The sequence below is a fragment of the Acanthaster planci genome, linkage group LG17 (genome assembly GCF_054643075.1).
Source record: "Acanthaster planci isolate LZ-2023a linkage group LG17, COTS_SCS, whole genome shotgun sequence".
NCBI lineage: Eukaryota > Metazoa > Echinodermata > Asteroidea > Valvatida > Acanthasteridae > Acanthaster > Acanthaster planci.
This window is the reverse complement of record NC_141793.1, coordinates 579,106-598,092: the sequence shown is the minus strand read 5'-3', so window position 1 is coordinate 598,092 and position 18,987 is coordinate 579,106. Positions and strand designations below refer to the sequence as shown.

At 40.7% G+C, this 18,987-nt stretch overlaps 3 protein-coding genes and 1 long non-coding RNA gene across 8 annotated transcripts in view; 1 reads left to right on the top strand and 3 right to left on the bottom strand.

Moving 5' to 3' along the window:
• The window catches only part of LOC110977560 (tolloid-like protein 1), a 7,758-nt gene extending 2,407 nt beyond the window's left edge, over positions 1-5,351 (bottom strand). The window contains exons 1-8 of the mRNA XM_022231798.2: positions 5,204-5,351; positions 4,123-4,472; positions 2,403-2,523; positions 1,751-1,966; positions 1,246-1,611; positions 969-1,016; positions 614-759; positions 70-274 (exon numbers count right to left, since the gene is read on the bottom strand). Coding sequence (XP_022087490.2) covers positions 70-274; positions 614-759; positions 969-1,016; positions 1,246-1,611; positions 1,751-1,966; positions 2,403-2,523; positions 4,123-4,263 — 1,243 coding nt within the window. The 5' untranslated portion in view covers positions 4,264-4,472; positions 5,204-5,351. The remainder of the gene's footprint in view (positions 1-69; positions 275-613; positions 760-968; positions 1,017-1,245; positions 1,612-1,750; positions 1,967-2,402; positions 2,524-4,122; positions 4,473-5,203) is intronic.
• Positions 1-14,627, top strand: part of LOC110977697 (uncharacterized) — a 24,631-nt gene extending 10,004 nt beyond the window's left edge. The window contains exons 2-4 of the long non-coding RNA XR_002597988.2: positions 12,571-12,757; positions 13,974-14,290; positions 14,488-14,627. This is a non-coding gene — a long non-coding RNA (uncharacterized LOC110977697). The remainder of the gene's footprint in view (positions 1-12,570; positions 12,758-13,973; positions 14,291-14,487) is intronic.
• Positions 8,687-12,891, bottom strand: LOC110977638 (uncharacterized). Its single transcript, XM_022231933.2, has 7 exons — positions 12,658-12,891; positions 11,654-11,777; positions 11,309-11,484; positions 11,034-11,118; positions 10,573-10,760; positions 10,047-10,191; positions 8,687-9,882 (listed from the first exon to the last, which is right to left on the bottom strand). The coding sequence occupies exons 1-7, from the start codon at positions 12,864-12,866 to the stop codon at positions 9,775-9,777; spliced, it is 1,035 nt and encodes a 344-aa protein (XP_022087625.1). The 5' UTR covers positions 12,867-12,891; the 3' UTR covers positions 8,687-9,774.
• On the bottom strand, positions 12,997-18,987 carry LOC110977522 (uncharacterized). Of its 5 annotated transcripts, none has more exons than XM_022231771.2 (11): positions 18,826-18,987; positions 18,479-18,515; positions 18,113-18,197; positions 17,676-17,801; positions 15,826-17,573; positions 15,571-15,666; positions 15,336-15,483; positions 14,837-14,980; positions 14,437-14,733; positions 13,995-14,163; positions 12,997-13,803 (listed from the first exon to the last, which is right to left on the bottom strand). In XM_022231771.2, exons 1-11 carry the CDS (start codon positions 18,863-18,865, stop codon positions 13,172-13,174), a joined length of 3,522 nt encoding a protein of 1,173 aa, XP_022087463.2. In that variant the 5' UTR covers positions 18,866-18,987; the 3' UTR covers positions 12,997-13,171. The 5 variants fall into 5 exon arrangements, with proteins under 5 accessions (XP_022087463.2, XP_022087472.2, XP_022087455.2 ...); XM_022231780.2 differs by having other exon boundaries at positions 18,130-18,197; positions 18,887-18,973; XM_022231763.2 differs by having other exon boundaries at positions 17,697-17,801; positions 18,887-18,968.

The window sequence follows — 18,987 nt, the reverse complement described above, 5'->3', positions numbered from 1 at the left end:
AACAGTTCTGTTCCACATACATGTTTTCTGCAATGACAGACAGAAAATGGAAATGAAAACAGTGGTTACCGTTAATAGGTTGCTCTGTGAGGACTGCTTTGAAGCCTCTACGAGCTACTGCAAAGCTGGAGACGAACTTGAACCAGACGTCACTGCCCCTTGATATGATATCTGCGGGCTTGGTGCGACTGCTGTACTTGTAGAGAATCGGTGCTCGTCTGCTGCTAATGCCATTTCCAACACTAAGATGGTCTTCCTCTTCCTCGACGTCAAACTGGAGAGGAGAAGAGTAAAGGAAGATTTAGGGATCAGGATAAAGACGTCTGTGGTAGATTAGGAACGAGTGACAAACAACGGTGATGGTGATCAAGGTTAAGCTGGTGATGGGAATGATCGGGGCAATAGTATTGATGGAGATGGTGAAAATCTTCACGGTGTTGATGGTGGAAATGATGATGGAGATGATAATTATTGTGGTTACAGATGACTATCTGATGATACTGATGATACTCAGGATGAAGACGTCTATGGTTGATGTCCACAAATTAAACATGTTATTAACAACTGAACAATAATTCTTTATCAAATTGCTACAACTGAAAAACAAACTAACAGCTTCAAAGTGGATTCGAATACGCAGCCCCTCCTCAATCGATACCACCCATTCACATTCCACGTTGTTGGGGTAAAAATCGGGGTGACGTGGCGAGTGGACAATGGTTTCCTTGTCTGGTTTCATGAGAATTTTACCGCCACAATCTGAAAAACAGGAGAGAGAGACAACGACCGAATGAAGCATTTTGGTCACAAGCTATGGATAGCTACATCCAAGTCTTTGTGGAACGGACAAAGGAAAAAAATGAACACGAACCAACCTCCAAAATTGGGATGCATTCCGAATAAGGCAGATGATCCGACTAATACTACAGCATGAGACCAGCATATCTACACTAAAAGTGTTAGTTTACCTCTATTGGGTTCTTGATTAAACGGATTCCTTCCAACCACTCCGAATTCTGTAAAGGAATAAAGCAAATATTGACGTAGGCTATACAAGAACTCAACAGATTAAAACAGATCAATATCAACATATTGATTATCAACATTGATTATTTTTCTCAGCAATATTATGTTCTGGAACAAGAAAATTCATCAAATGAATTATACAAATGTTGGAGCACTGCATTATTGCTTATTCCAGAGCTGCCACCAAAATACTGAGCCCCATGCCATACACTATCTTACGCTGTCTGGCTCCGTCCACGAACTCGATGGAGAAACCTTTAAAGTTCTCCCAGTCATCGGACTTGAAGGTTACCCATACTATGTTGCTGGCAACGTCAAAGGCGCTCGGGGAGGGTTTCTTGAAGCCGCTGTGCTTGAAGATGATAACAGACCTGGAATTCTCGCGGTTGTAGCCTGTTCCAAGGGACAACAGGTCATAGTTGGGTTCAGTCTCGAACCGTTTGAAGTTCACGGTCAGGTTGTGACCCTCAGGGACGGAGACCGTCCAGAAGCAGAAATAGTCGCCGGGGTAATTCTCAGGAAACCTTGGGGAGTGAATTCTAACCTTTCGTCTGGTTGGTTCCAGGAAGATGTCCTCGCCGCATCCTTTAAACGAATAATAAAAATTATACTTAAACAAAATACGTTATTGTGAAATGCACAGCTTCCGAAAAGGAGCATCCTTTCCAAAGTCATTTTCATCTTTACACCAGAAAAAGGACTTTTTCCTCAAAATACAACTTACTGACAGGTGCTTGGTATTTCCAATGACACCATTTGGGATTCTCATCTCCATCACAAAGTCTAGAATCCATCCGGCCAAAGGATGCTTCAGATCGTTCCAAGCATTCTTTGCGATGCTCTAAGGCACATATCTGCTCCCCATCGCAGATCTGATCCCAAGCTGCGCAGAAAGGTTCTTCCGGACACTGGACCCCGCGGAAGGGGTCTCCACGGCAAACTGGTGATAACCATAACCAAAGAATTTCTGAAACACAGCTGAAGCCTTCAGGATGCACGTTGGATGTAGGAGTGTCAAGAACATGGAAATTTAAAATTTAGTAATCGACCCCGACTTCTTGACGTTTCTGAGCAGAAACATCAAACTTAGTTTAAGAGATGAGACTCGACCCAAAAAATTAATCTAGGGCCATTTTTTTCCAGTGGGTTTGTTTTATATCACCCTAGAAAGAGCAACCTGGGCTTAATTTTACATCGATATGGCATCTGGCTGAAAATTGGCATTACGTGGGTGAGAAATGATGATTGTTCCCTTTGATTCCAACAAAGCAAAATTCATTCAAAGGCCTGGAAACCCAAAGTGGCTCTGGCTACTTGTGACTCAACTTGACAGGTTGGGTCACTTATTTTTGCTAGAAGTACGACTCATGACTTACAATACAAGTCATTGTTGTTCAGGTCTGCCTTCAAGACATCAATGGCATGGCGTGTGTATCTCCATGATCTGGCTTCTCCAAGGTATCTCTTAGTACGGTGTCCTTGGAACAAGTCAAAAACCTGAAAGAATTTATACAAGAGGGTAACAGTCTTCTCAGTATCAAAACGTATATGTATTAAATCTTTCTTAATGGTTCTTTCTTTGCTCTCGAAATTGAGAGGTCCACATTTTGCTCCTTTACAAAGCTAATTTAACAAATTAAAACAGCTTTTGGAATGTTCAAATTCAACTCGAATTGGGGCAATGTGAGACCTATCAAATTGTGGGAAATCAACAAACATTTTGGTAACTAACATAATAACTCGACAAGGGAGCGCGGTATGAATTGTAATAGCTGTTAATTTCACGGTTGGTGCACACCCAATAAATAAACCGCTCTATAGGGACGTAACTTTGAACATCTACGTGTTGGAGTTTGGTTGAACATTACGGTTGGTCTACAAACCAACCAGCAATCACAGACTACTGAAACTGGTCCAGACTGTTTCAAGGGCATGTATACATCTGATCAAGCTGGGCAATTGCTCCACCATTTTTTTTCCATTAAAAGGTTAAATTCTGAGTGCCAAGTTGCAAGACAAACAGGGATCGTTTGTCAGCTGCGCCACTAATGACGTTCTACGTGACAGGTTGAACTGTTACGATGCAACCACAGCAACAAAACGCATAAAGTTTGCGGTAATCTCGAGATTGTCTCAGCGGGTTGAAAAACCCTGACCCACAGCTCACCTTACCCGCATGAAAAGAAGACATGCTTTACAAACTGCTCTGTTTGCGGTTATTCAGTGGGGTCTGTTATACCAATAATTTGCTGTCCCTTTTGCTTCTTCTAAAATGACTAAAGATGCATCAAAACTGTTTGAACTGGTGTTGCAAAGTAGGTTAAAGTGACGAATGATAATGTAATTGTTAATGAAAATTCCGTGTTTTCGAAGGGCAGCGTTTGGGTAAGATAAGGCTTCCCTCACAAGTCAGGTTTTTATCAAGTGATTTTGCAGGGATCTTATGAGCCTTGACTCAGTGTGGTTATTTTGTGTGCAAAACATTAATAGTTCCACACGATAATTTGCTTGTGAATACGACTCATAATTATACGGTCGTTTTCATACATAGTGAACACTTCCGGTTTTTAGAAGGCCTGACGATTCAATCCTAAGAGTTCTTTCAAAAGGAAAAAAACTGGTGATTTTATCTCCAATTTCAAAATTTGGAAGTGTAAAAAAAAGACAAACTTCTGAGCGAGAATGGACTGAGGACACAATGTCCAGATCAAGAAGGTTTGCTGCTTTTGGTTTATCATCAGTTTTCTTAAAAGTTTCCGGTATTTAAAAACAATTAACAAAACTTTTTCGGGTCTCCTGCAGTTCCAACACTTGAAGAAGAAATGTGGAAGGCCATTCGCATTTCTTTCAATAACAGTGTGCCATTTATATCACGTGAAGGTACTCGGGGTCTTGCCTGTAAAAATAAACAACGCAGAAAACGCTGGAATCTCTGTGGGGTACAGTTTTAACGACACGGTGTACATTAACAACCTGCGACTCCAAGTCACACAAAGTTTGAAATCGGCTGGTAAAAGGGGGGGGGTGCGCTGTCCTGGAAACAGACAACACATATATCAAGAACAACTTAGAAAGGTATAAGATATCAAGTCTTACCTTGTCCGGATGATCTTTTGCGTTGATGAGAGGAAGAAGTAAACAGACAACGGTGATATGAAGAAGAAGAAGCACTCCGGTGCTGGCGACAGCGTGAGCCATGTTGGACAATCTGGTGTTAGCGATGCGGCTGGGTTTCATTACTGAGGAGCCCCACAGGACCTGCTCCGACGACTCCTGCCAAGAATTAATATTTCCCTCCTTCGCCTTGTTGGAGGGTGATGTCTGGTGATGAAATCAGTCCGCGTCTTATTTACGTGCCTTGCGCCTGGAAAACGCGTCTGCGGTCCTTGCGGCCGGTCGCTGACTCCCACAAGAATAAATCGATCTGAGCAGGGCCGGGGAGGGATCTAAAACACACGTTTCGCTGATAACGGGTTTGGACCAAACCGCGAAGACTTTCGCAAAGATCGTTATGATTCAACTTTTGTTTCTTGAATCATTATCCCTGAATTTAACGTTGCTAAGGTTTGAGACAACGGACTTTTTGCCACGTGTAGGCTATGATCAACCCCTCAAAAATGTGACGAGAAAATGACTTCTGTGATATATGATTACGAATTGCAGTAACTTTGGAACTTTGGTTGTTTCTATCAAAAGAACCCGCTGAATCCGAATATGAAACGTGTATGAAAGGGCGCAACTAGACTGGTTACTCTATCCACATTGCGAAGTGTCCCAGTAATTATGCCAACTGCATATACACGTTCTTTCTCATTTCATGATCCGCATTTTCTTTAACCTGGAGCATTACCTTATGAGTTGTAACTTAGGTTAATTTTGATGTACACAACGTTATCATTAACAAGACCAGCCAGGTGCACATTGAGGGCTTTTTTGCGGGGATGGGGGATCGGACCCCGCAAACACTCACACAATCATTGATTCCGAAATGTATCCTAATTGTGGACGGAAATGGCTTTGGTCACGTACACACGCCCATCTCAATTTTTGACGAATTTGGGTTTTAAGCATATTCTTGCTATGGCTGATGAAATCTTTATTTTCTGAAAAGTTCAAACTTATACGTGCTCAGAAAAGCTAATTAAATTAATTTGGGTAATAAAAAATGTTGACCTACCTGTCCGAAATTTAAAATCGTTATTTCATGGACTGGCGCAGTGTGGCTATGTGATTAGCAATCAGTGCGGTGATTTATGTCTCAATTATTTACATTACTATGCCAAACTCTCACTCAAGTACAGGGCTTCTTTCCCGAACTTACGCGCAACTATGTTCTCAGGACTACTGGTCTGCTCAGTTCGACCTCCACTGTAGGCGGGCGATTTAGTCACGCCTGCCGCGCTTTTGTATGGGGACTGCTAGGCTAGAGTGGTTCCCTTAAAACGTACAAATAGACATACTTCGCAGCCGGGAACCAACTAAGGTGAAGACTAAGGGGGCTAGCTACAATTTAATCCTTGGGAAGTGTCATTATTTCAGCAACAAAATCTGAATCCGAATCTTCTAGTAGTTGTATAAAACACCATATTTATGCATTTCATCCATACTAAGCTCAGTTTAGATGTTTTTTGTTATATGTTCGTATGTCTTGAGGTGTTATGTTCACAACGCGGGAGTGCGAGGATTGCCCTTCGAAAAAGAATCTACATGTAGATAGTTCCTGAATCTAGATCTACATGTAGATAGTTCCTTCAGATAGAGTTGGACACTGATCCTTCAGATCCCATGATCTGATGAAGGGCCTACGTGTAGCTCATTCCTCAGCAAGGCTTTCAGTCAGTTTTGGTTTGGCAGTATTATACATGTACTTGTAAAGTGTCTGTACTCGGAGGTTGAAAAAAATAAATTGCTTGGATGCTAATCTAAAACTTCTATTCTCATGGCCTAACGAAAAGAAATGACCAGCATTTAGTGTCGTCTTCACTCATTGTCAGACTCACTCTCGTCATCACCAAAGCTAATGATGACACTGGTTTTCGATAGATTCTTGTTTTAAAACTTCAAAAGAGACTACATTTTGTGATTACGCCCTATGTATTGCAATCGCATGTATAAAACTAGACTACTTGTAACTGTCCCTTTTCATGTCAAACTGAATTTTTTTTTTGAAAAACCACTAGGCATAATAATAATCATCAGGGGCAGATCCGGGGGCATGGGGGCACACGCTCCTTTTTTTCACCAATAAATAAATAAATAAATAATAAACAAAATGACAAGAAGCGGACGGAGGCGGAATAATAATAAAAATAATAATAAAAATTGGAAGACCCATCCCCATAAATGTGGAAAAGGTGTAAAAGACAACAGCTCTGCTTTCCACGCTTCCGGTTACCCAACCTCCTTAAAATTGTTAGTTCACCGCCCCCTCCCCCGAATATCATGGATCTACCCCTGACCATGACAACTTTCTACCAGTATAAATGCATCTTAAAGTGACATTTGAGATGGCTTCTGATAATCTCATAATAGTGATAAAAGGGATACAAGCCCAGGGTTTATATAAAGACACTATAGACTTGCCAAGTGTAGGCCTACATGGTGTATATACCCTTCTCTCGAAACAGGTCAATCTTTTTATCCGATATTTCTGCTTCATAGCCATCAAATCCCTCCAAGAATAAGTAATTTTACAAACTCTGTTCCATGAAACTAGGGAAATTCCTTTTGTATCGAGTGGAATTCAAAGCACCCCTTTTACTTGGTACAACTTAACGTTCCCTTACATAATGGCGAAAAATATTGATCTTGGAATGCAATGACGTCATCTCGACGTCAAACCAAATGGATCTTTATTTGGACATGGAGAAAAGCTTCGTGGTTTAGCAGGTTCTATGAAAAGTTCATGACAATTACAAATGGCGTCATCGAATAATATGTAGTGATAGTCAAGGACCATTTCAATCTACTCAATACAAGAACGGGAATTAATCCGACCCCCGCTTTGCCCTATATGACATTTACAGACATTTCGACTTCACAGAAATTACACTACAGAGTCAACAATTCCATAACACGCTGCTCCGAGTTCTAATCAGACTTCAGGGTCGCACATCGATCCCGAGGTGCTCGGTAACTTTTTTTTCTGGACAAGTCTCACATTCCCTCAGGTACTAGGATGATCGGTATCGCATCCCGTGTACGATCGAAGAACCACCTGTGTGCAGGAGTTATTGGCTTAGTACCAAGGACTCGTCGATTTGCATGAAGACAAGCATTGCACTACGATCCCGTCAAGAGACCTTTTATCATCAGCGTGCCTTTTCATAGCATGTTTTAAACATTCTTGTTTCATGTCAAGATTTCGCGGGCCGACAACAGTAAGACAATCTATAGATCCTTTTGGGAGTGGAAGGGTACTATAGAAAGAGGGTTGGCTAGAGAGAGAGACGGGACATAACACCGAGAACAGGTGCTATGTCCCGTGTAAAAATGTATCATGAAAATAAAGCAATTTAAAATTCGACAACGTGTACCCCCCCCCAAAAAAAATCTCGCCACTTTAAGCAAACTTTCAGCGCCTGTTGAGAGAAATTGAGATGGTTTGTTGCGAAGAAAACTGCGTGGCATAACCTAATATAGTGGTTAAGGGGCATCATTATGGAGAGGCATAAGTTCTTCCATTCCATTGAGCTGAGATATGGGTCATGGCAAATATCCACTGAAGGCCACAATCCTTAAGCTGAGATCTTGCTGGTCCAGACGAAAGCTAAACCTTAGAATACCGAGGAGAGCCCACTGCGTAAACACGGGGTGCCTGACTGGGAACTGGTTGAGTAATCACTACAGACCAAGGTTCTTCGATTTCCTTTGTGATTTTCAGCGACTGTGGCCCACATGGTAAAGGACTAAATACAGCACTTTGTGAGTTGTATCGGATGGTTTTTGGCAATCTACATTTCCATTTGAACTGTCGAAAATAAGGAAAAGGAGTTCGAGCCCACAAGACAAAGAAATGTCTACTCCATTTGCTGCACACTCCACTAATTTTAAGTACAAAAGGGTTAACATTGTCAGAAACCCACAAGCGAATAAGCAATGCTCCTTCACACTGCCCCGCGCCGATTTTGACGCAGGTTACGTGCCTCAGTCATAAGCGATAATCGATATCACCGCGTCTACCGCTCAGTACCAAGTCAAAAAATGTTTTTCCCTTTTTCCCGTTGCAAAGTGTACCCATGCTGTCATCAGGTCAAGGCAAAGGTTTGCGCCACAAGTGAACCTGTTGAAGAAAACGTGCACACAGTTGTTCAGAGCGAGTGCAGGCCAATTTATCAAGCAAGCCTGGCACCGGCTGCGATAGCAATTATCCGGCTGCCCTCATGCCAAATGGACCCTAATAACAGGCCGTGGCTACGGCTATTTATAATGTAAGCTTGCACGTACGTATAAGTCGCACGTGATCGAAGCGGAACGCCATCGCCATAGGTACGGCCTCAAATTTGCAAAGTCGTAACTCAAGCTAAACTCCACGATACCGGTAAAGGCCAAAACATGATGTCATGACTCCCTGACTGGTTTTCCGATTTTGTACCCGGAATCGGAGCACGAACAAACTAGGGCGCACTGAAGAAAGTGCTCGGTCAAAAAGACTCAAGTATTCATTTGTTATAAAAATTATTTGTTTTATGCATTCATAAAAGTCGGAAGGTAAACGGTACGTGTTATCGGATTAAAACAGATTATAAAAGTTGCATTAAAACAACACAATTCCTTTGGTTATCACGCTTAATAGGCACAAAAAATGAACGAAATCTAATCCAAAAGGAATAAAAAATCATGCATTAAAATATAAATACACCAATCCATCAGATAGTAAAATCACATGGATTTAATTTCATAGTGTTTCCAAGCCAAAAATTTCAAGTTTACAAGTGAATGGTTTGTGACATTCCTTTCAAAATTTAAACAGCATTGTCGAATGGACAGCTATTTCCACTCAGTTGTAAATTTAAAACGTTGAATTCACGGTCAGCTTGAATATGTAAATATTTTCACAAATAAGATACCCATCTGTAATTAAACATGCAAAATTGCGAGAAACAACTTAAAGAACATTAAAGTCTATTCTCAAAGATGAATTGAATCAAAATTTCTTTTATAAAAATTACCACTTGAATGTAAGAAACCTTGAAAACAATTTTGAGAAGTAAAGTTCCTGAATATCATATTGTGGTTGCTTTGGTAGCAAATGTAGCCTTCATTTTTTTTTTCTGAACATGTCTGAACATAATGTCATGTTGCTTAGGATGATGAGGCCGCTCTCAGCAAAACGAGAACAGCGCCCTCTTTTGTTGATTGATGTCAATGACTCATGTAAGGCTTATGTCTTCATCAACTCGCTAAATTATACATGCACATTAAAGTTATGAATGGCTTTCATTCCATTGAAGTCAAAATCTAGAAATTTTTTTGAGAGGACATCAACTGGTTTGTACTGGATATTATCCTTGTTCTGTCTGTTCCATAAATGAACCATTATACACAGTTTTAAAGTTAAGAAATTAGAATTGAAGCTAGCCATCTCTGATACGAAATGATGTTTATTTCAATTTCAAAAATTTAAAGCTTTTAGTATTTAAAGATGGCTAGCTTATGCTTTCTGTTGCAAAATACACTTGTCAAAAGTGGCAAATATTTGCCAGCAGTGTTAACCTGAGTTGGAGGTACTCACGAGGCTGTGTATCTCTAGAGGACTTTATACTTGTCAGCTGCTTTTATAAGATGTTCATGAATCTTGGGTTCCCTGGAGTAGTGGCCAGCTGTGAGCATACAAAGCTCTGATTTGGGAAGTCTCTAGAAAGACAATTTACCGGAATTGTGCTATGAAATTCTGTGTTGCTAAAATGATCAAAGATTGATGCATTATGTCCAAAATGCCAAAGTAGGGCAGGGTTCATAGAGATGCTACGCCATCTCAAAAGACTTGTCCATAGTATTTTTTGTTAATTGTTTCTCACCTGATGAAGTTTGAAGGCTGTGTCAGGTGGGCATACAACATCGTAACGCCCTTGAATTATGCTGCATGGAATGTCCTGTAGCTTGTATGCATTGTCCAAGATGTATGTATCTGACTTTAAGAATCCTCTGTTGATCATATAGTGGCTGGAAAATGATACAAATTTGAGACCTTCTTCAAAACAGTAGCATAGTGGATTGATATTGATAATTAAAGTGATATTGTTTTAATAAATATCTCTGACGTCCTGATAGGTGTTAGCGCTCTAGTCCTCAAATTTGGTGACAAAGTAAAATGGCAAATAGCTCTAATCTAAACAGTGAAAAAACAGTCTCAGATGTGGGATGCAACCCCTGAATCACATTCCTGACAATCCTTATGAAGCAACTAAATAAAGCGGAGACTTGAAGCTAGTCAGCATGAAAGATGTTCAGTCATCATTGTGGGACTTGAACAATGACCTAATAGCAGATGGATACAGATGGAATTACTCTCCATGCAGAGCTATTAAGACAAGATCAACTCACCACTCAATCATGGCAAACTGTGTCACCCATAGATCATTGGTCACTTTGATGGCTGCCTCTTCGTCGGGGATCAGTTTGGAGACTGAGCACTCCCATAGACTCCAAGCCCTGGCACATGCCATCTTGGCGTCTTCATCATCACCTGTGAGTCTCTTGTAATAGGCTGAGACAAGATCCCCTCGCTCCTCCTTGAAATGAGAGGAGAGATATACGAATTAATTCAAAGGTGACTCAGACAAGCAAAGACATGGACAAACAAACAGATGAACAAAGCTACCAGCTGCAGCGCTCAAAACTTGTTTAATGTTCATTGAAAGAAGCTCATGAATGTGGAGTGATATCATGCATGGCATCTCATCCAGTAAACAGCTAATGTGGTTTCACACAGAAAAAAAGAGAGAGACTGGACCCTACTGCATGACCCTTCAACCAATTGCAACATGACCAAGCATGACTATTACCTCAGGAATGACCGAGATGTAGTTGTCCCAATGATCTGGGAAAAACAAGTTAGCTCCCTCTTGATAAAGCCACTGAACCTCTTTCCTGTGAAGATGCCAAAATGTAAAATAAATTAATGCAAATTCCCAGCTAATTGTTAATAATAACACTGTGTTTAACAAAGGTGCACTTACCACAGGGGGGAGATATAAACTTCACTGACATAACCAGAGTTGCACTATTGCCCTCACTTCTGGTCAATATACAAATCATTATATTGCAATATTACACTCACCACTGAAATGCAAAGACGCCCCTAAGGATCATAGCTTTGACCCTCTCGGGGTGTGTCTCTGCATACAAGAGGCACAGTGTTGCTCCCCAACTACCTCCAAATATTACCCATCGGTCGATGTTGAGATGTTCTCTGACCCTCTCAATGTCATCCACTATAAGCCATGAGGTGTTGTTCTGATGGGAGATAACAATGACCGAATGAAAAATAAGACTTGAACCTCAGAGAAGCGGACGTGAAGGATAGGGCGGCAACCAACTCTATGCCTTCAAGCATCTTGTCGGAAAAGTCACATCTCTCAAGCTTTCCACAACAGCAATTTGTTGGTTCTCCTAGATTACTAACCTTTACTTCTGCAGCTGGAGTTGACTTGCCTGCTCCTCGTTGATCAAAGATGACAATTCGGTAGAATTGAGGGTCAAAGTAGCAACGATCAGCAGGGCTGCTCCCACCACCTGGCCCACCATGTCTACAAACAAAGACCAATCAAAGGGAATATCAATGCATGGGGAATTAATCTCAGGCAAACAATAGGCAAACAATAGGCCTAGCTGTCTACAAGAAACCAATTAATTAATAAACCACTCAACAGTTGCACCATGGAGGATTGTCAAAGTGGTTGTACCAGGGCCCAGACAAAATTCCCTTTCAGCAAAAACTGTTTTGTTGTGAAATTTACATCAGTGTTATACTGCATTCCTACAGGAAAAATTAGATTTAATCCGACCAACTGTCCTACATGTATGCGTTTTTTGTAAAATAATTGGAAAGAATTGTAAAAATCTATTTTGTTTCGAAACTCACAACTGTCAGGTTTCAATGCATACAGAAAAATCAGGGAGTGGAACCCCCCCCCACCCAAATGACAATCACTAAAAGGAGAGAAATTATTTTTCTAATACCAATGACCTATCTATATGCAGTGGTATAATATTAATATGGGGGGACAGGCACAACCTGTACGCAAGCTGCAGTTAGTCATTAATTGGCTTTCCATGCTCAACTGAACAAAACCCCAACGCCAGACGCCCCCACTGCAGCTCTCTAGAAAATTCCGTCATTAAACAGCTGTTAGTGTTAGATTGAGACCGCTGTCAGAGTCCCATGTGAAAAACATAACATGGAGAGCTAGAAAGGACAGCTCCATGATCATAATGATGAATATAATGAGTTTGAGCGCAATCGCTCGATCTTTGCGCAGTCAGTCAAATCATTGCCGAGAACTCCACAATAAGCCTACTGCATTACTTTCCAAATCGCAGGTGTGGACCACTGTTTCGAAAAAGGAGGATCAACAACTGATTGATATCGCACCGATCGACAGATGGCGCCAAACACTACACACGTACACAAACAACACGGGATTTCCGTCTGGTTTGCCACATTGCTCGTAGTACAGCTCATGAATGTCGTCCACTTTCAGCCTGCCTGTGTCGTACGGTTCGATTGGTGGGTAAAATCTCCCCTCCTCTGACATATTCTCATCAAATCCGTCGAAACAATGGATGGTAAATTTCCTCAGACAACACGTAATGAAAAACCTACTGCACATTATCATGTATAATCGATCAATCAGGATCGACCGGTCATGCGCACGGTCGATTAAACGGCTGTTGCCTGTACACCAAATGTCTAGCACGCAACAGTCATAGGTGATTTGCATTAACTTCAGCCAATCACAAAAACCATACATTACATCTTGGAATTTTATTTCATTACTTTGAAATACAATTTAACAAAATTATAAATATATACGATGCTAATAAAAACTTTCATGCCAATTTTAAGTCATTAAAGACTTCTCTGGCTCCCCCAAATGGACCATTTTGATTGTGGTTAAATTCAGCAGAGTAATGACTCTCCTCACAGAATCACAGACTTTCCCAACTTGATGGCTGAAACAGACTGGTCTAGTTCTTGGACTCCTGTGACTATATTTGCATCAATTCGCATGACTGTTTTCAGCAATGCCCACGCACTTTCCCAAGCTGATTTCTTTGTACTAAAACCGTCATACACAGCAAAGCTCGCTGGAGTTGTTTGCCTACAGCTGTAGTTCTCCTTTCCATTTGGAGCTGCTGAATCTGTTCTTGAGTTTAAATTCGAACTGATTTTTAAATGAGACTCATTTGCTTGCTTCTGTCCATCTTTAAAACTGTCACTTTTGCACAAGGGGTCATTATCAGTTTGATCCGGTCTCAACTGGCTACAGTCAGTTTGTTCGGCTTTGCTTTCCAACAACCTGATTCCAGTGGTAACGACTTTGCATGGATTAAGTTGCAGCTCAGACTGGAATGAACTAGACAGAACTGGTTCTAACTGGTCCCTTTCTACTGCATTCATTATCATAGCCTTGGCTAGAGATAAGTCCTCCAACTTTCCCATGTTCTTCAAGACTTGTATCAGGTAGTGAACGAATCCATCAACAAATGCTGACACAATGGTGCTTTTCCAGCAAGACAAGTTGTCATGGTTACTAACAGAGGTACCAGAGTCTGAAAGATACAGATAAACAAGTTTAATAAAAGGTCTCATTGGTAATTGAGAATGCATCTAGTCCATTTACCAGCAATTCAGAAAGCAAATCATATTTTAGACTCACTCAGCTATTAAAATCCAGTCAATTTTTCCAATTTCAAAATATTCTGCCTTTTTGGATACATAGGTGTGTAAAATCGTCAAATACCATTGGCATTGAGCTGCAGGAGTTGTTTGATGGCTATCTGCTCTGGCAATCCAGCTCCAGGCAGGAAACAGCCGTCTGCTACTGTCGCCTGAAGTCTGTGAGTGCTGGCCCAGAATCTAGCCTCGGATGCAGGAAGAAGGTTCCCAACAGGGTTGCAGAGGACGACAGTCTGTCAAGAAACCAATGAGGAACAGGAGTTTTCATAAGTGGAGAGAGGTTTGAGGTTGGCAGAGATTCAAGGAGACAACAGGAGTAAAGGAAAAATGAGAGTTTGAAAAAACACAATATTAAAGATGGTAAGATGAGACTGGTTATATCAACGAAGTAGATGATGAGAAATTATAAATCATAAAAATTGTAAAATAATGATGTTGAGAATGATAAGTATTAAAAGAACTAAGATAAATTAGCAATCATGCAAACTATTTCAGAATCAACCTACCTGTAATATCTTCCCATCTACACAAATCCTTACAAACATCTTCCTCTTCAGGTCGGGATCCTTTACCCTGGTCCTCCGTACCCATCCTGACTCCCAGCATTCCACGGTGATACCACAAGCTGTGTCGTCTAGTGTAGCATCAGTGAGGTAGGTGAGTACAGGGGCACTGCATGCTTCCTCCAGAGCTAAGAGGGTCTTGTAAGATACACCTTGAAGAAGAAGGATCTTCTTGGATAGGCAGTGATGAACGAGGTGCTCGTCGGCAAGGCCTTTCAGGATGAGCAATTCAACATCAAGCTGTGAAGATAAAAAACAGCAACATTCTCAAGACCACTGGACATCTTAGACAAACTTTGCACAAGAGAATGCTATGATTTAACAATTGCAGCTAATCTGATACCTCTTGAATCAATCGAACTATCTGCGAGAGCCACTCCATCTCATCTGTTGATGGCCTTCCTGTCCAAGTGTTGACCGTCGTCATCTTGACTTTATTCTTGTATCCAGCATGCTTGAAGGATGGTTTAGCATCTCCATTAATAAGCTGAATGGAAATTGGACAGAGAGAAAGTGTTTATAAGAATTACAAATCGACGTCTGTTTATTTCTTTGTTCAACAGTCAAAGGTAGAAGCTAAACGTTTGAAAACTGACAAGAAAAGGTTTCATTATCATAAAGAGACACTTGACATTCTTTTTTTTTTCATCCATTTTCGTTACCAGTTAACTTCAAATTATACTTCTCCATATAGATTAGAAGGTACTGACAATGCACACCAGCACTATACTTCTGCATGAAAAATCTGCTAGTTATCTGATGTTCATATGAGATCCATCATGGCATTCAAAGATGTTCGTATGTCAGGAAACTTGTGTTGGATAAGACAGATTGTCTCTTACCAGCGCCTTCAGATGTTTTCCTTCAGTTTTTGCAATTATGGGTCTCTGATGATGATCAACAGGTAGCAGCAGACCATCTTGAAGATGAGAATCCGAGACTGGTGGCCCAGCAATCGTGCACACATTAATGCGATTCAGGTCTGGCATCCTACAGATGCAACACAAGGTATGGGTTTATGAGGATTTGTACAATTAAGTCACCCTGCTAAGCTATCACAAACAAACATGTACATACCTTGTCGAATCATCCTCTGACCGATTGCCACTGAGTGCCCGAAGAGCCTGAATGACTAATCTCATTTCAAGCTCAGATCCATGACTTAATCCTAGTCTGCAAAGTGAAATTAATGATATTGATCTTTACTAGACAGTAAACATGACAGCAAAATTCAGTTTGTTAAATCAATAAAAAAAAAAAAATACTTAAAACTTTGTAACTCTTTTTATTTTAAACTCATTCATTGGAAGTAGGATTTGCATTGATAATTACCCGAGCTGCACAATATTTGGTACTAGCTGTTCACTAGCTTCGTGCACATCTTGCGTACTTGTTGGGGTATTCCTATCAGTCTTGGAGGCTACATGGGAAAGTCTTGCTTCCAGACAGTCACTTCTGAATTTCGAGATCTTCTCAGGCTCATCATTGTCCTCAGGTTCAGTCGATGCAATCTGTGGGTTCAACACCTGACCTGAGGTCAGATCTGTTTCATGCAATACATTCTGTGCACAAGCAGTTTCTACTGTTCTGAAATGCCTGCTGTTGGTTTGGACCCTGAGTAGTCTCATTGCAGCCGTCTCATTGGTTCTGACCTCGACAAGATTTCCAAGTGTTTCGCGTATTTCAGGTGCATTCTCCTGATGGGGTTTAGCCAGAGCACTGCCTGGCAAGTCGCATTTCTTACTTGTAGCAAGCAATATGCTTCCCTGGTTAAAGTTTGTTGCATCTTCGGCCGATAATTGTGAAGGAAATGTGTCATATTTCAATTCACTTTGGCCACCTCTTTCTGAACTTTGTTCATGACCGTTATGCTGCTTTATCACAGTTTCAACACTTCTGAAATGTCGGCTTATATTCTGTACATTGCTCAGTTGCTCTGAGAGCATTTTTTGCTGTTTTGATTGCACAAGGGTTTGGATTGCTTCTGAGATTGCACTGGGACATTTGAATTGAGTCGAAGGAGCCTGAGACTTAACATCTGCACCATTACAAGACAAGCCTGAATTGATTTCTTGGTTACTTGCTGGTATCTGTAGAATTTCTGAAGATTTTTGAAAACTGACATCAAGCTTTTCGTCTAGTAGTTTGCCATTTTTAAATTTTTCTCCTGAACACTTCCAACTAGAAGTCATTTTTTCTGCAGCAAAACATGAGTCAAAGTCATCATCTGAGTCAGCTTGAGGTGGTTTTCCAGTGGACGTTTCTGCTGGAGACCCATGATGAAAGGCAACCTCTTCAATAGGCAAGCACAAGTCAAAGTCGTCATCACTGTCGTGCTGAGCAGGTTTTCCACTGACTTTTTCCAAAGGAAATGTGGAACAGGCATCTAGTTCCTCCACAGGAAAACTAGGATCAAATTCACTACCAATATCACCCCACACCTGTCCACTATTACTTCCTTTGCTTGTTACTTCCTCTGAAATTTGACAACTAGGACTTGATGCCTTCCTTAAAAAAGTGGAATGGAGTTTGTCTGGAGTAAACTGTCTGTCCAGTGCTTCGATTATGTCTTCACAGTCGGCTTTATGATGTTCCAAAGAATATTCCCGAGACTGGGAAGTTCCTTCAAAGAACCACAAAACATCATCATCAGCTTTGACATCAAGTTCCAACTTTCCTGGAGGTCCAGCTGTAGCAAGTTTTGCTCCAGAGTTGAAGTTTTCAGAATAGTCATATTGCTGCTTGCTAAACTGAACTTGTATAAACTGTTGATCTGGATCATCATGATTAGTTGATATATATGTTGGAAAAGAATCAAGTGCCTCTGTTGATATGCCAAGTGCACTGCAGGAGTTGATTCTGAGATCAGGTTTGACTGGATGGGAACTGTGTGGTTTCCCAGTATTTAATTGATCTGTTCTGGCAGACCTTTTGCAAGAAGTATTGGCATGGGGATCAGCACCTAAGAACGTTTCGCTGCCACTGAGCTCAGAATTGTGGGTAGCAATAGCCTCTAAGGTTGATAAGCACTGCTCCAAACACTCATCTCCATGTTGAATAATCGCTGGTGCAGGAACACCCTACAGGGAGAGCATATCACAAAAGAAACACAGGTATAAATAACAGGCTGACTTTGTATGAGACTCTTTATGTCATCATAGACCCTTGTTGTGTATAAATACCTGTGCTAGGAGTGCATGTACCTCTGTTGCCCAAAGGCCTGCCAGTGTTATCATGGTGGTGGTTCCAGTGCCGTGTGATTTGTGGTGGGCTAAACAAGCCTCAACAGCTACACGACCCACTGGATGCTGTAGGAAGAACAGGAGAGAACATCCTAAATTGTTGAAGGAATCAAATTATTATGGAAACTTTGAAAAAAGTTTATGTTTTATCTTTACTAAGACTGTGTGTCTGTGGATTTGCAGTCGGGCTTAGAAAATCTTGGGTGATAAATGTTTCAACAAAATGAAACAAAATTCAACTTCTGAAATTTACATAGTAGTGATAGAAGTGCACATACATGTAAATTTAACCAGAATTTCCAATATAGTAAAAGGAAGAAACTTGAATCTTGAGAGAAAGTAAAGGTTTCAGAAATGGCAACAGTATAACTCCACACCTCAACATCTAGCTTACACAGAAGCTCTGAACAGCTGGAAATAAGACTACTATCCTCGTCTTCATTTTCAAGGAGGCATTTTATCCTGCAAAAATGAAATACAAGTTTGAATTGCCAGTTAATGAATTTCACTTTAAATGGTGACCACACGTAGGCTGCTTTAATTTTAAGAATCGTCAAATTATGATCATAAGTAAAACTTGCGAAACTTTTAACAATAACATGTTTATCCAGCACTTCAGTTGTAGGGCTAGGTGCGTTTTATCTCAATAGTTAAAAGTAACAAAACACCTTCATATGTGAAAAAACACTTAACATAAGGATCATGAGCTGCTTGTTTGGGTAACAGTTATATAGCATAACTACCTTTGATCTGGTCCGAGAAACGATTTGGCAGAAGAACCTGAAATAAAAACAATATAATGAAAAGCCAAGTCTTGGAAGAGAAGAACCTAGCACGAAAAGTAATGAGGAATTATGACTGATTAATGGTTTTACATAAAATGAACCAGTCCAATTTTTTCCAGATAAGGATGGGACAGTATAGGTCTGGTCGAAGTAACCATTGAAAGCAAGGATTCCCCATCAGTTGACGTGACTGATACAACTCCGAATGCGCTCGGTGCAAAAACATTTGATGTGATTCTACCTCCATGATCTTACTGTCTTTCATGACTTTTCAACAAACAACAGTCGACTTTAAAAACACTCACATATCGCAGTCAGTACTTGTAATGAAGACAAATTCGTCATCGTCGTTTGCGTATATTTTACCGTGATTTAACGGCCTTCCTTCACACCCACGGCCACGCTTCATCAGCACATCGAACAGTGAGGATTTTTTGTTTACAGTTAATAACATCCAGCAGTCTGGT

Excerpts from the sequence above, each read along its gene's own strand:
- LOC110977522 (XM_022231755.2), bottom strand. The coding sequence starts at position 18,929 with ATGAAGCGTGGCCGTGGGTGTGAAGGAAGGCCGTTAAATCACG. Across the intron at positions 17,574-17,675 it reads TACATGCACTCCTAGCACAG|GGTGTTCCTGCACCAGCGAT; the intron begins GTATTTATACAC and ends CTCTCCCTGTAG. Across the intron at positions 15,484-15,570 it reads TCAGAGGATGATTCGACAAG|GATGCCAGACCTGAATCGCA; the intron begins GTATGTACATGT and ends TTGCATCTGTAG.
- LOC110977638 (XM_022231933.2), bottom strand. The coding sequence starts at position 12,866 with ATGATAATGTGCAGTAGGTTTTTCATTACGTGTTGTCTGAGGAAATTT. Across the intron at positions 11,778-12,657 it reads GGAAATCCCGTGTTGTTTGT|ACATGGTGGGCCAGGTGGTG; the intron begins GTACGTGTGTAG and ends CTTTGTTTGTAG. Across the intron at positions 9,883-10,046 it reads CAGCCTTCAAACTTCATCAG|AGACTTCCCAAATCAGAGCT; the intron begins GTGAGAAACAAT and ends TTGTCTTTCTAG.